Source organism: Tarenaya hassleriana, unplaced genomic scaffold (genome assembly GCF_000463585.1).
Source record: "Tarenaya hassleriana unplaced genomic scaffold, ASM46358v1 Cleome17, whole genome shotgun sequence".
Lineage (NCBI taxonomy): Eukaryota > Viridiplantae > Streptophyta > Magnoliopsida > Brassicales > Cleomaceae > Tarenaya > Tarenaya hassleriana.
The window spans coordinates 585,976-597,907 of NW_010965122.1; the positions used below are offsets into that span (position 1 = coordinate 585,976).

The window sequence follows — 11,932 nt, forward strand, 5'->3', positions numbered from 1 at the left end:
AAAATTATTTTTTATTTGAAAATAAATTAAATTGATAATATTTATATTTTAAATTTATTATTTAATTATTATAAATTTAGTAAATAATTTTTATCAAATGATACGAAAAATTTAATTAAAACTATTATAAAAAATTATTTTTAAATAATATTTTTTTTGACAATTTATATCAAAACGCAACCGCAACCGTAATGAACCATTCACTTTTAACTGCATCCACCCGCAATCGCTACCAACAGCAACTTCTCAACCAGTCAGTACTAATCATTTATAATCGCTATCAAATATTTTGAAAACACTGTCACCCGCAACCGCAACTGTTGCGGTACAACCAGTCGAACCCATAGTCGTTGCGTTATCATTCCCCACGTTCCCCGTAACGGAAACCCATCCCAAGCAATCTCGTAGATTTGTGGGAGGGTTGCTGCCAACACAGGTTTGCCACAATTCCCTACGAACCGGCCATTCAAAAAAGAGGTGAAAGTGCGGCTCTTCGTCCTCTTGGCATGAGGTCCAGATTGTATCCGTGGTGACCCTCCATCTAGAGAGCTGATCTCGAGTCGGATCTCTTTCCATCGGATGACAGCAAATCTAGGTATGGCTTGCTTGAACTGTACAAGGGTGTGCTGCTGTACTGGGGGTAGATCCTTCTGATTTGTTTCCACGTCATCGACGTCGAGAAGAAATTCCTGTAGGAATTAGTCTAGTGTTTCCATAGGCACAGATCCTTCCATTTTTCATCATGAGGAATAAAAGTTGTTGACAGATGCATTTGCAGCGTTTCAATACGAGGCGAGCATGCTCCCATTAGCGCCCATTCCTCTCCGTTTGATCCCTCGTGAACCTGTGAAGCGTAATAGCTTCGTGCCTTCTTTGCCAATATAATCAATCGATGAGCCGCGCTGTCAGTCCAAACATCATACCAGAATAAGGCTCGAGTCTCATCTCTAGTCTTGCATACGATAAAGTCCTTGGCCACGTCCTTTAGCTTTAGAAGTTTTCTCATGTCCCAAAAAATCCTCAAGGTTACCGCAGCATCCCAACACACCTTTCCCTTGAAGACGTTATTCTCTACCCGTGTTACCTATAGCGATCTCGCCTGCTTGAATAAAAGCCATACCCGCTTGATTCTGAAAATCTAGTATGGAATCTTCCAGTTTTCTGATGCCGAGACCCCCTTCGGTTTAAGGCATGCATTTCAATTCTCGAGAGACTCGCGTCGAACCAGAACTGTCTGTGTAGAGGAAGGATGAGCATAAACCATCTATCTCCTTGAGGATTGATTTCGGCAGTAGATAAACCTAGCTCCGAACAAGGATAGTTTCATAAATGGCATAAGAAATGAGTTGTAATTTACCCGCAAAGCTGAGAAATTTGGTTGTCCGAGGTAGGAGGAAGAAGGCAGGGGAGAACAGAGCATTTGGTGAAGAAGCTGGACATATTAGCGACCATTTTCCCTCAGCTACTTTTATTATGTTTCCTGTTTTATTGAGAAGTAAGTCTGCGATATTGGGGGCATGCTGGTGGTGCTTTGACAGAAACCGCTTTGCTGCGTATTTATACTTAGACAGGGAAAGGGAATTCTTCTCATGCTTTGATTCTGGGTTTTTGCTGGTAAGGGGAGCGAGGGAGGCTCTTAGACATCAACCTTTCCAACTTGTTCTCTGCTCTGATTATCAATATATTAGGGCATTTACAAATCTGTTCTTAACAATATTGGTATCAGAGCATTTCTCCGATCCAAACATGCTGAAAACGAACAACCAACTTCTGCAGCACCTTGAGGAAGTAGTGACGGCTAACCAGGCTTCCATCACCAAGATGGAGGCTAGTATCACCGTGATCGAGGAGGAGTTCTCTTGGGTGGAAGTGATCGAGCGGATGCTGGCAGATCTGTGCACTTACATCAAACCTCGACCTGACCACGGAAAACAGAAGCTCATGGAGGAGTCTTCTTCTGCTCAGATCCAGCAGCTCTCGCCGTCGTCGCCCATACCTACAGATCTGGAGGCGAGGTTGCTGGCCCAGGTACTTCTGCCTGCACCATCTGTTGATATGCCGTCACAGGAAGCATCCCGGTTTGTGGAGACTGTCTGACAACCACCTGGAGAAGATAGAGATGTCGGTCTTCAAAGGAGAGAATATCATCAGTTGGTTCATCGGTGCGGAGCGATACTTCGCCATGTGTAGATGCTCCGAGCCGAAATCTGTTCTTAACACCAGCCCTCAATCATTCTCTTGATTTTGTCGACCCGTGGTGCACAATCTCCCTTCGATAATCACCATAGTCTAAGGAGTAGTCCAAGATAACGCGTTGGTAGGGAGCCTAACCCGATCCACATGTGTTGCGATAGTTGGACAGTTTCAGCTGTAGTGTGATGCCAACAGTGAATAGCTCTGATTTGTCTTTTTCCCACCTCCAATCTAGAGTATTCCTTAGAAATTTCCAACAGCCTTGTGACTTCTGATAGGGAGCGCTCGCCAGTATCAGAGAGAACGATCAAGCCATCAACAAACACAAGGGGTTAGTAGTGGTGGTGCTCGAAGTCGTGAATGGAGTTTAAACCATTGTTCTGTGCGGAGTGGTCTAGCAGTTTTGATAAAACCTCCACAGCGATGATGAACAAGTATGATATACCTTAGCCCTCATTTTCCTGGAAAAAAAAGTTGTTATCTATCCATTTATAGCTATAGAGAACCTTGGTGTTGTGAGGCATTGCTTGACCCACTGTATGAACAGCCTCAGGAATTCCATTGTTTGAAGGATAGCTATGACGATATCCTATTTGATAGATTCAAAAGCCTTCCGCAAATCCACCTTTAACATAGCATCCTTTGGCGTTGAGTTTCGGTGATAGTTCCCGATTAGCTCTGATACCAACAAAACCAATCTTTTACTGTATAAGTTTCAAAGACTCCCCAAGGAAAATGTAAATGTTATGCATGCTTTAATAAGGACAAGAAAATGGAGAATGGAGATTGAAACAGAGAGGTTACCAATACATTTTAATGATCCATGTTTGAAGAAAGACAGAACCATTATAGTCGGAATGGAACTTTAAATGAAAATACAGTATTGTTAAAGATCTAAGAACCTGACCAGAACTCATTCCTCTTGAACACAGCCTTCGAATTTAGCCTATGAAGATCTTCCATCTCCAACTTGCCCTCGTGCGCATCCACGACCTGAGGGATTCGATCTTCATAACGGGTAACGAATTCCTCCACAAACTTTTTTTCGGGTAACTTCAGTAACCAGGTAACCGAACTGATTTCTCCTTCCTTCACCTCTCCCTGGCTTTCCAAGAGATGAAGAACCGTGAGACGGGGAATTATTCTCTTCTCTAGGCTCAACAACAAGATCTGTGGTGCCACTATCACCTTGTTTAGACTCCAGTGCATACCCTTGAGGAAGAAGTTCATTTTCGCTCTCGTGTTCTTCTCTTTGAACATCATGATTGATGGTTGCTTCTTGAACCCTACCAAGATCTCCGAATCGGACAAACCATAGCTCCTGAACTGATTCATTTTCCCTTCCCAAGTAGATTTACTGCACCATCCAATCGCTCCAACTGCAATACCAAATGTGGGTTCCCTGGGTTGAAACCCCATTGCTTTGACCATGGCTATCGCTTCCTCGAACCTTGATGGTTGTCGAGCAAATCCTCTAAGTCGGAGAATCATCAACTTGGCAATCCTGTATTTGGGAACCCCAGCATCATGCAACTTCTTCATATTCAGCTCAATGGACTTTTTAGTGCTGCAGCGGAACACGAATGGGTAGTTTCTGACAGCTCGAACTGCATTCTTCTTGCTGCCAGTCACATCCTTCAGCATATCAAATAGAGGTATCAAGTGTTTCTCCACACTGCGGTTCAGTACCCTTGGTTCCTCTGAAACTATTCTCAGAAATTCAGGTTTTGATATCCCTTTCGAAAAGAGAAAGTCCATTTTTGGCCTCAGGGTTTTCTCAGGGTCTGAGACGAGGATACGTGGCCATCGAGAAACAACGGATTTTATCTGAGACTCAGAGAAACCATTATCTTTGAGGAATTTCAAGACCAAATTTGGTTTGTTTGACGATTGCAAACAGTCAACATCAGACTCAGGAGCACTACCAATCAAACTAGATATGCTAAATGAAGATTTACTACTGTTGTCCTGAGCTGGAACCAGAGTAGACAAAAACCTCAGCCGTTCCAAACTCGATACAGAAGTAAACTGCGTCGGTGTATATGCTAGAATATTCACCAAGGCGATCAATTTTGTTCTCCGAAGTGAATGAATCATCTTCCTGAATTTCAAAACGGCTATAAGTACTTCAGTTCAAGAGAAAGCTCGAATGCTCCATAGAAGAACCAACACGGAAGATTCAAGCGCAAAGATGGAGATGAACATGCCCAAAGTCCAACTGAAACAGAAGAATACACATTGTATACAAACGCATAAAAAACGACAACTGATGCAGACGAGCATAGTGCAAAGAATCTAAATCACAAGCCCAAGCAAGACAAATTCGAAATTTTGAGCAACTAAAAACCAGAAACGCATAAAGAATTCATCACGCTCGACGGGAATGGGAAACAGAGACAGGTGTAGATTCTCTGGCACTAAACCCTAGAACTTTAGATTCATCAATAAAGACATAATTTGGGATATTTAAGCGAAGAAAATAATCACATGCATGAAATCTGATGAACACAGAACAATCTAGAGAGACCAAGAACCCGATCGAAAATCGAACCTATAACTGGTCTGGCAGAGATCTCACCGAGGTCGGATTCGGAGACGCCAACTCTCACTAGGTTGCATTCTGGATTCCAACGGGGACGACAACAGGGTCGAAAAGGCGTTTCAGTTATTGGGCCTTTTGTAAAGCCCATATGTAAGGCCCAATATCCATTCATCTTACAATGGAATAATTATTTGGTTATACAAAGGGCATTCAGTGAACTTTGTTCGTCTCTTCCTTAGAATCCTTCTAGTCGTCCCGTAAAGGCCTCCTCGATCCTATGACTCTATGTGTACTCCCACAATGTTTAACGTTTTTACTAAATAATTATCATTTTATGTTTCTAGACAAAATTTTAAAATGATTTATAATTTTATCTTTAATAAAAACTATCCAATTCCAATAGATTATTAATAATAATATTACTATTTGTGTTATTAAAGAATATATTTGACTTTTTTTTCTGTTTTCTAAAAAAATGTGAACAAAATTAAAACTGTTAGTGCAATTATGTGTACATGTATTTTTTTGTGGTTAAGTGGTTATTACAGATTCAACAAATTTGAGAGATTTCATAAGAGAAATCCGACGAAATACAGTTCGAGATATTTTGAAGTAAGTCTGAAGAGTTAGAAAAAAAGTTAATGACTCTAAAAGATTGAGATGGACTCAATGTCACCCACTTGGAGAGATTTTAGGGAAATCAATCTGAAAGTATAGAGTCAAGAAGTTTAGATTTGATTCGAAGAGATGAAGATAAAATCACTAAGAAGATTTGAGGAGATTTGAGATAGACAAAATCTTAGAGATAAAGCCAAAGACTTAAGAGATAGAGATAAAGATGAGATTTTGGAGATAGAGATGAAATCGAAGAGAACCAAGGAGGAGTCTATCAAATCGTGAAGGTCTAAGGCGAATTGGATGAGCCTATATAAAAGAGACAAACTGCATATTTCTTCTTACGAAGAGCAAAACATATTTTTCTTTAGAGAGTTTTTTGGTGTGTGAGCACTCACTATTTGGTGAATGTGAGTTTGAGAAAGAGACCGATTGAACAAATTTTTTTTCTCTGGTGAGTGTTTGAGCGTAAATCTGAAGGGAGATCTAATGGAAAAATCTCTGTTCCTTTGCTGAACGTTTATGTTTGGACGTGGATCTGAGGTTTTTGATCGGTAGAATTCATTATGAGAGTGAGTTGAAATTCAGAGGGAGTTTCATCTGGGTGTTGAATAACTCTAACAAAAAGTGAATTGTACTTGACATTTTTCTCAAGTGAATAAAACATCTTAGTTTTTCTGTTTTACTCTTCGACTTTTTCAAAAACGTCAAACTTTATGAAATGGATGGAGTGGTAGAATATGTATGTGCGTGCTTTGCCGCAAGTGTAGTCTACATCCTGTACCTGAAAACCCGCTACACTCCCCGACTCCACTGACCCTAATTGGTGGCCTAACTTCTCTATACTCTGTTTCTTTCTCGAGCAAACCACTCGTCACAAGCTTCTACTCCACGTAGATGACCTCTCGAGGTCCCTTGGTAAGTCGACACTCGAATCCTCGTTACGACACATGTGACGATTCCCTTGGACTACCTTGCACTGAAATCTGAACTCTCATCCTTCACAAAAGTTTATCCACCTGTAGATCATCTTCTATGGTGAAAAAATGTTACCCGAGCTACCACTTTTGGAACCATTCTACCCTCTAACACGTATAGACCATTTTCTATCCCACCGTTTAACACCACTCAGCACTCTTTAGACATCTTCTCATGACTTGTACCACCACCCAGGTTTTTTAAACGTGCAAAGACACGTAACACAAAGATTGTGGATACCAATCTGCAGTATGTGCAGATATCATCAACCCTTACGCAGTTGAATTTTCTTTTTCAGCATTCAATATGAAAGAACCATAAAAAAAAAATACCGATTGGGTACACCACCATCTTTGTTCTTTTCTTTTCTCTCCAATTATTTTCAGAATCTTCTAATCCAAAACATAATCATAATAATAGTCTGCAAAAAAAAAAAAAAGGAAAATATCACCAACCTCCTGCCCTCTCGCTATTCACAAAATTTTCAATACCAGTCTGCAAAAGATTTTCATCATTTCCCTCCTCCTGCCGCGCGCCTTATAATAACCCTATTTCCAGAGAAGTTTATACTAATATCGCCGTTCGTTCATGGGCATGGCACCGATTCAAACATAAGAGCAAAGTACCTCTTATATCCTAATCTTTTCCGGTTATATCTTCGTGGCATCATTTGCTTCTGATTTTTGGTCCGTCCGGATGTATGTGAGGCTACGAGCAGCAATGGGGGTTGAGCCGCTGTTTCCGGTACCAGAACTGAACTCGGTGACTGCTGTTGCTGCTGCTGAAGAATCACGCTTCCATTGCATACTCCTGGCTCCCGGTCTGACGGGAGGACGGCCCATGAATCCGCCGAGCATTCCTCTTCCATATGGGGAGGCTCTAGGGAACCTTGTCGGTGTATATGTAGACCCTCGTGTGGCTCGGGGCCATGCCATTGTCGGAGCTGCATCTTGCTGGCTCGAGCTCCCTTTCACAATCTGCACCCATTACAAACATATTCAAGTTTCGGGTTAAGTCTCTTCATAAATCTGTGCGAAATAGCAGACTCTATGATCTCGAGAGATGGTTAACCGATCATAACATATCCCCATATGAGAGAACAATATATTTGCAAGTTTGGATGGATATGGCAATAAACACGTGTTGGAATAGAGGTGGCCAATTTGGTTAGTAATCGAATAACCGATTCAATCCAAATCAAATAACACAATCCTAACTGAATCAAATACGATATAAAAACAAATGATTGTGGTTTATCTAAAACTGAAAAAACCAAACTCAAACCGAACCGAAATAATAAAAAAAAACTGGAGAAATCGAAAAAATCATCTGAAAATTGAGTATGTTTATCAGTAAAACCCGAACCCAAATAGACTTCGAGCGAATTCAATATAAAAAACGAATGGTTATAGTTTTTCTAAAACCGAACTAACCGAACCTGAATAAACCCGAACCTAAACCCGAAATGACTACCCCTAGTTGGAACCACAAACAGAGTCTATTGTACACATAGAATACGCACTTCTTTATAAATCTTAAAAAACTGTCACTGAATTAATCGGGAAATTGATGTGTCCGCATATAATTGAAATCATAACCGATCAAAAAGGTTTCATTGACTAAACCAAAACAAGGATTTTGTGGGGGGGGGAGGGGGGAAAACCTTGAGAATCCTGGACATAAACGAGGTGCCATCCAGAGACAATGCGTTGTCTGCAGCTTCTTTGCGCATGAACTCAATATATGCTGATCTGCAAATTGCAACGAGAATTAGAATACAGATGTCACTGAAAACTGAACTGTGTATCTAACTGATATCTAGACAATGAAGCAGTCCATAGTGAATTATGAATTCAAATACTCACCCTGTTGGTTGCCTTGTTGCCGGATCTGTAACTATGACAACTTTCAGCACCTCACCAAATTTGTTAAAATGCCTTGACAAGCTATCTTTTGTGGCACCAAAGTGAACCTGTTACATGAACAATCTTGTGAAAATGTGTTCCCAAATAAGAAGTGTATGCTCCATCCAATTCAAGAGTAAATATAACATTAAGTATAAGTTTTTACATTGGTTACAAAGATTGTCCGAGCATCAGCATCTTCTGAAGGGCGGATGGTAGACAACGTCACTGCAAAATACCATCAATCAATACAGCCTCTTAGAACAACACATCAAGCACAGTTATAGTCACATGAACCAAAGTGATGATCTGAAATGGAGACAACCAAAAAAAATTCAAAATTATGGTTTTCCAGCATAACCTAAGGCCAACACAATTTGAAACTCACCTGGAGTAGATAATGGTGTTTTTGGAGCTCCTTGCTGGACATTTGTAGCGGGTTTTACCTGTTTAAGATTTTTTTTTAAAAAAACAGCTTGTATCAGGAGTCCAACATCATCATTAACCAGAGAAAATTTTGTCAAAGCATCAGCTTGAAGAAGATTAATAAAATAATATCTGACAAGAAAATCACCGAGATGTTCTGCAAAAACAATGCCAATAAATTCTTTGGGGACACTTTCAAAAATATCATACAAAAAGACTAAATTTAAGGGATGTGCAACTCTCTGGACATTTTAACTTACATTTCCATTCGTAATCACAGTAGTACTGGACATGTTCGCCTTGGATGATTGGATGACAGCTTCATTGGTATTTATCTTGCCTTCCTGCAGAGATCTTTGAGTTTGAGGACCCACATCTGCTACTTCCCTCTGCCCATGAAGTCTAAAGTGTTTCCCTGGATCGATATTCCCAGAGAAACTTGTATTCTTGAACATCGCATCCACTTGAGTAACGTGATTTTCAATGGCGACATTATGATACACACTTGTTGGATTGTCAGTTCTGTTCCTACCAAGAAAACTTGTGTGAGAAACTTTAACACCTATACTGGGTTTGCCATGATTAGACATAGCATTCAATTGCAAGCCGGTATCAAAGGTTGACATATTCTTGTCATATGTTCCATTGTAGTCAAGACCATGAGGGTATTGAGGCTGAACCCGCTCTTCATTCTCAGGGGCAGCATCTCTGAGTACCACATGTTGGTCTAGAGTCTCAGATAAATCGGTAGAATGACTAATTCGGTCAAACACACTTCTACCAGTTTTGGTTTTCTTCACATCTTCAGCTGCTTCAGCGACAGCTTTCATAACAGTTGACATAGGATTCACAACCCTAGCAACAGAACGAATTCTCTGAGGTGGTTCAGGGGCAGATGAGTCTTCAGTGGATGTTGACACCACAGAACGAAGACGCTTCGATGAGGATTCCTTTAGAGAATTAGATGGTTTTGAAATAGCCAGAGCATCTCGTACAGCAAACTGAAGTAGCCGGCGAGAAACATCATGTTTAGCCTCCCTCTGTCAAAGATGCCAAGGAAAAACAAAATCAGATAACCATAAGTAGTATCAATATCTTACCTCTACACAAATGACTTGTGGATGTAGATAAGATCTTTTCAAAGGTTATGAAAACTTGCACTAAAGGAAGCCACAAGGAAACCCAGCAATGCATATTTATAGCTATTAAGGAACTCCAAGACTTCAGTACCATAAATCGATGAAACAAATGGTGCATTAGGCCATAATTTTACTCTGAGAAATACACCATCATACATGACATCCAAGAAAAAGAAATCCTAACTGATTTTTCAAATTTGTAATCCTAATTTTACATGGATCTACCACCTGTTCAACAGAGATTCAGGATATTAACCTGTTCATCCTTCCGGTCATCACTTCGACTCCTTTTCCTGCGGGACCGAGCCTGTGGAGATGGAGACCTTCGATCATGTCTGCCTCTGCGATCTTTCTTCTCTTCGTAATCAATTTTGTGAACCTCGGAACTAATAAGAGGAGGGACCTTAGCAGCATCATTTGGCAGCTCTCTCCATTTTCTACTGCGCCGACTTAAGAGTGGTTTATCAGATTGTCCCTTTTCAGATTCAGAATCCAAATGCACAGACTCTTTATTATCATCCTGACTGCCTATCACTGATTTTATCTTGGTAGTTTGTTCGATAAGAGATTCTTGAGAACAAAGGTATTCATCCAGACTTTCAGCCAAATGATCCCACAACCTGCAAATATGTTGGTAAATTACTACACAGCAATCTTTAACCAAAATTATAATCCTTGTTTTGAAGTAACCATGAGTATTTATAACAATACACAGCTTTCAGACAGGAAAATAAAACGAGTAAAATACCAGTTTATAAAGGATTTGCTGTCGTCCCCTAGAAATACATTGAGTTCATTCTGCGCTTCCTCTTTCCTTCTCCCATTTCTGAGCAAGACAATTACATACTCCTGTGAACAGAAACTAAATGTCACTTCAATACATAGAAGCTTTCGATTCGAGCACTACAGAGAACGCAAATCAAAACCGCAATACAACATTTTTCAAAACATGCAAAGTTGGCATGGAATATGTACGCACAAGATGCAATATATTGTCAAATCGCATCTGCGGAATATGCGAAGCAGAAAACTAAACATTGATCTTTTACTGCAAAACGAATAATCTAGATGGGCATTTTCCATTAACGACATTAATCGAGTGATTCTAGAAACAGTGAGGGTATATGGCCGAAATCCAACTCATCTTCATACCCAAATCCGACAATAAAATCTGGATGTCACAAAAACCATCTCCAAGAGAGCCGAGAATCTAATAGGAACGAGAGATTCATACCACAAGAGTGTCATCGGTGTAATCCCCCATGAACTCCTTCAGCTTATCCTTCACTCTCTCTCTCAGCTTCGCCACTCCTTCGTTACTGAAATCAGCATTGAAGGTCCGATCGTCAATTTGATCCGCGCTGCCCATCTCCGCCGAAATTCCCTTCCGAAATAGAAGAGACCCCTAAATTTCCGCACAGCAGTGCTCCGTCGCCAGCGAAACCAAAATGCAAAAATCAATTGTCTGAAACAGATGCGCACAAAACCCTCGACGAAAATTTGAGAATTATTTTTTAGGGAAGAGTTCACGCAAATTCTACAGCTAGGGTTTGGCTTTTGGTCCGGATTACGAATATCTCAGGAGTCGGGAGGAACATCCAAGAGATAGCCCTAATTATATGGAGCGGGCTTTTGAGACGCAAAACTAAATAAGACCAAACAACTGAAAATATATGTACTACATGTATGTATTGAAAATTTATCCCAACTAATGCATTTTCTATTTCAGTTTAACGTATTTACAATTACATTTTGTAAGCGAATAATTTTTTAAAAGATAATTACACAATTTTACTTTCATAATATTTTATTATTTTTATATTTTATCGGTTTGTATTCATCTGTTTAATATATTTATCACCATCCAACATCACTTCTGTCCGCCGAAATATCTTTTATCTAATTATTGATTTTGAATTTTAGAACTCAATCTAAAATTGTTTATTATTAGTGCCTAATATTAGAATTAATCTATTAATCATTTAAAACATTGAAAAAACATTTGAGATTTTAAAAAAATATATATTAAAATGTTTTGACAGGCGAAAAATATTTTATAAAAATAATTAAAATTTTACGATTTAATTAATTCATTCTATTTTTTTACAAAACTATAATTTTTATTTGAATTTTTA

At 39.6% G+C, this 11,932-nt stretch overlaps 2 protein-coding genes across 2 annotated transcripts; both read right to left on the reverse strand.

Annotated features, from left to right (window-relative positions):
- Positions 1 to 2,960: 2,960 nt before the first annotated feature.
- On the reverse strand, positions 2,961 to 4,796 carry LOC104809862 (transcription termination factor MTEF1, chloroplastic-like). Its single transcript, XM_010535957.1, has 2 exons — positions 4,772 to 4,796; positions 2,961 to 4,294 (listed from the first exon to the last, which is right to left on the reverse strand). Exon 2 carries the CDS (start codon positions 4,288 to 4,290, stop codon positions 3,088 to 3,090), a length of 1,203 nt encoding a protein of 400 aa, XP_010534259.1. The 5' UTR covers positions 4,291 to 4,294; positions 4,772 to 4,796; the 3' UTR covers positions 2,961 to 3,087.
- A 1,867-nt stretch (positions 4,797 to 6,663) lies between these two features.
- LOC104809863 (protein gar2) lies at positions 6,664 to 11,426 on the reverse strand. The gene is made up of 9 exons (XM_010535958.2): positions 11,032 to 11,426; positions 10,546 to 10,646; positions 10,054 to 10,417; positions 8,919 to 9,698; positions 8,621 to 8,678; positions 8,399 to 8,460; positions 8,194 to 8,300; positions 7,992 to 8,079; positions 6,664 to 7,305 (listed from the first exon to the last, which is right to left on the reverse strand). Exons 1-9 carry the CDS (start codon positions 11,164 to 11,166, stop codon positions 6,979 to 6,981), a joined length of 2,022 nt encoding a protein of 673 aa, XP_010534260.1. The 5' UTR covers positions 11,167 to 11,426; the 3' UTR covers positions 6,664 to 6,978.
- Positions 11,427 to 11,932: the final 506 nt, after the last annotated feature.

Coding starts and splice junctions, on each gene's coding strand:
- LOC104809862 (XM_010535957.1), bottom strand. CDS start 4,290: ATGATTCATTCACTTCGGAGAACAAAATTGATCGCCTTGGTGAATATT.
- LOC104809863 (XM_010535958.2), bottom strand. CDS start 11,166: ATGGGCAGCGCGGATCAAATTGACGATCGGACCTTCAATGCTGATTTC. Junction 9,699..10,053: donor ATGACCGGAAGGATGAACAG/GTTAATATCCTG, acceptor CATCTTTGACAG/AGGGAGGCTAAACATGATGT. Junction 8,301..8,398: donor GGACAATCTTTGTAACCAAT/GTAAAAACTTAT, acceptor TTCATGTAACAG/GTTCACTTTGGTGCCACAAA.